Source organism: Gaeumannomyces tritici, assembly GCF_000145635.1.
Source record: "Gaeumannomyces tritici R3-111a-1 unplaced genomic scaffold supercont2.85, whole genome shotgun sequence".
In the NCBI taxonomy this organism is placed as follows: domain Eukaryota; kingdom Fungi; phylum Ascomycota; class Sordariomycetes; order Magnaporthales; family Magnaporthaceae; genus Gaeumannomyces; species Gaeumannomyces tritici.
Genome location: NW_008804629.1, coordinates 9,995 through 11,899, shown reverse-complemented (window position 1 = coordinate 11,899; position 1,905 = coordinate 9,995). Strand labels below are relative to the sequence as shown.

Genomic DNA, 1,905 nt, shown 5'->3' with positions numbered 1-1,905 from the left:
GAGTCAATATACTGCTCCCCACATAGCTCGGCGCAGAGAAGGCCTTACCAATTTGATCAAGCATCTTGTCACACTCATCGAGCACGAAGATACGGACGCTGCCCAGGCGGAGGAACTTGTCGCGCACCAGCGCGTTGAGACGACCAGGCGTGCCGACAATGATGTGCGGGTGCGTGTCCTTGTTCTTCAGGAGCTCGGCGTCCTTCTGGATGGGCGTGCCACCAAAGAACACACCAGTCTTGATGTCGGGCATGTACTTGGAGAAGCGGGTGTACTCGTTGCGGATCTGGAAAGCCAGCTCACGAGTGTGGCACATGACAAGGACCGAGCACTCGCCAGCGACGGGCTCGACCTGCTGGAGTGTCGTCAGGACGAACACGGCCGTCTTTCCCAGACCCGACTTGGCCTGGCAGATGATGTCGCCTCCCAACATGGCCTGGGGGATACATGTCTGCTGAACTGTGTGGTGGACCGGTGTTAGATATCGCGTCTAATAGGGCAGAAGTGGGCTGGGCGTCGAGTCGTAAAGGTCCGTCCATCGTCGCAGCAGAGGCACAAACAAAACTCAACATCTCCCCTCAAGTAACAAGGAGAACAAAGCAGTGCCTCCGCCATGCCACCATCCGGTCTTCTGAGGAGGGCTCGGTTTCCGTGCACGTATCGCAGCCGGTGAGCCGGAATCAGATGGCCGCGCTCCCGATCCGGGACGAGTCCCATTCGCGACAAACTCCCGGTTCCCAACCCACGGATTGCAGGTCGGGCCTGAGTTGCCTCAGAGGAGCTGTCTTAATCCGTGTCGAATAGCTGATCCCGATGGGATGCAGTGTACCGACGCGCAAAGCCTGCCACGACCAATGGCCATGACAGCTTTTCGACATTCGCAGAGCTCAAGCCCCAGCAAACCGAAGAAGTCCATATTCCAGTCACTCAAGATGGCGGAAACGGAGCCTCCAACGGTGGTCGCGCGCGTGGATCTTGGTTGGGTTCGGATTCCCACAGCTGGCTAGCCACAGCCATATGGTTGGGCCTTCATGCCCCTTCTCGTCCCCGAAAGTGTTCATGATTGTCCTTGGATGGAAGTTTTTTGCCTTTTTGAGTCCCGAGATGGATTCCTTTTGCTTGCGCGAGATGGACGGACGCTTGGAGGGTCTGGAGGGATAACGACTGGAGCTGGGAAGATTAAGAGTGTTTCAAGGAACTAACCCTCCGAAGGGTGCTCGAAGCCGCAGTCACCGATGGCGCGGAGGAGCTCAGGCTTCAGCAGGAAGTCGCGGAAGCCGGTCGAGTGGATACCGACGTAGCTGCCCTTCTTGTCGACGTTGTTACCGCCGGCCGCGAGCTCGCCTTTCTTGCCGTTGGAGGCCGAGGCGGGTGCCGCGGTCTCGTTGGTGTTGAGCTCCTCGTCGGAGTAGTCGATGAGATCCTCCTCGGCGGACATGATGGCGGTTGGCGTGGATTAGAAGGAGGGGAGCGAGTGCGATTGGTGGAGGGGTTAGGATGTCAATCCTTTTTCAAAAATGGACGGCAATAAACAAAAGCGTGTCGACACGGGGCGGAGCCAGGCCGATGAAAACAAGGCGACGCGCCTTGAAGAGCCGAATCGAAGGGAGAAGAAAAATGGTTGGTGACCACGCGCTTCGAAACGGTGGTTCAGCCTACGAAAAGTGATGGCGCGATGAACAGAGTTGCGGACGGTGAGGGCCGCGATGCTGTGGTGATGGAAAGAGAAAGGAAAACTCGGCAGGGCGGTTGACGAGGAGCGATTTTGGAGTTTGCCTTTGTTGCGGCGCCCAGGGAGAGACGGAAGGCTGCGCCTGCACGCACCGCCCCAAACTGCAAGCTGGCTCGAGCTAGTCCGCATTTGGCACGAGAGGACCCGCTGAGTCAATTGCGCACGTCCCCCCC

General features: G+C 58.1%; 1 protein-coding gene across 1 annotated transcript; it reads right to left on the bottom strand.

The window, feature by feature from the left end:
• Nucleotides 1–43: 43 nt before the first annotated feature.
• Nucleotides 44–1,744, bottom strand: GGTG_13947 (hypothetical protein; the record flags this gene model as incomplete). The annotated part of the gene is made up of 2 exons (XM_009231872.1): nucleotides 1,204–1,744; nucleotides 44–459 (listed from the first exon to the last, which is right to left on the bottom strand). Coding segments are annotated over exons 1-2 (651 nt in total), but the record flags the coding sequence as incomplete, so codon positions are not given.
• Between the last annotated feature and the right edge of the window lie 161 nt (nucleotides 1,745–1,905).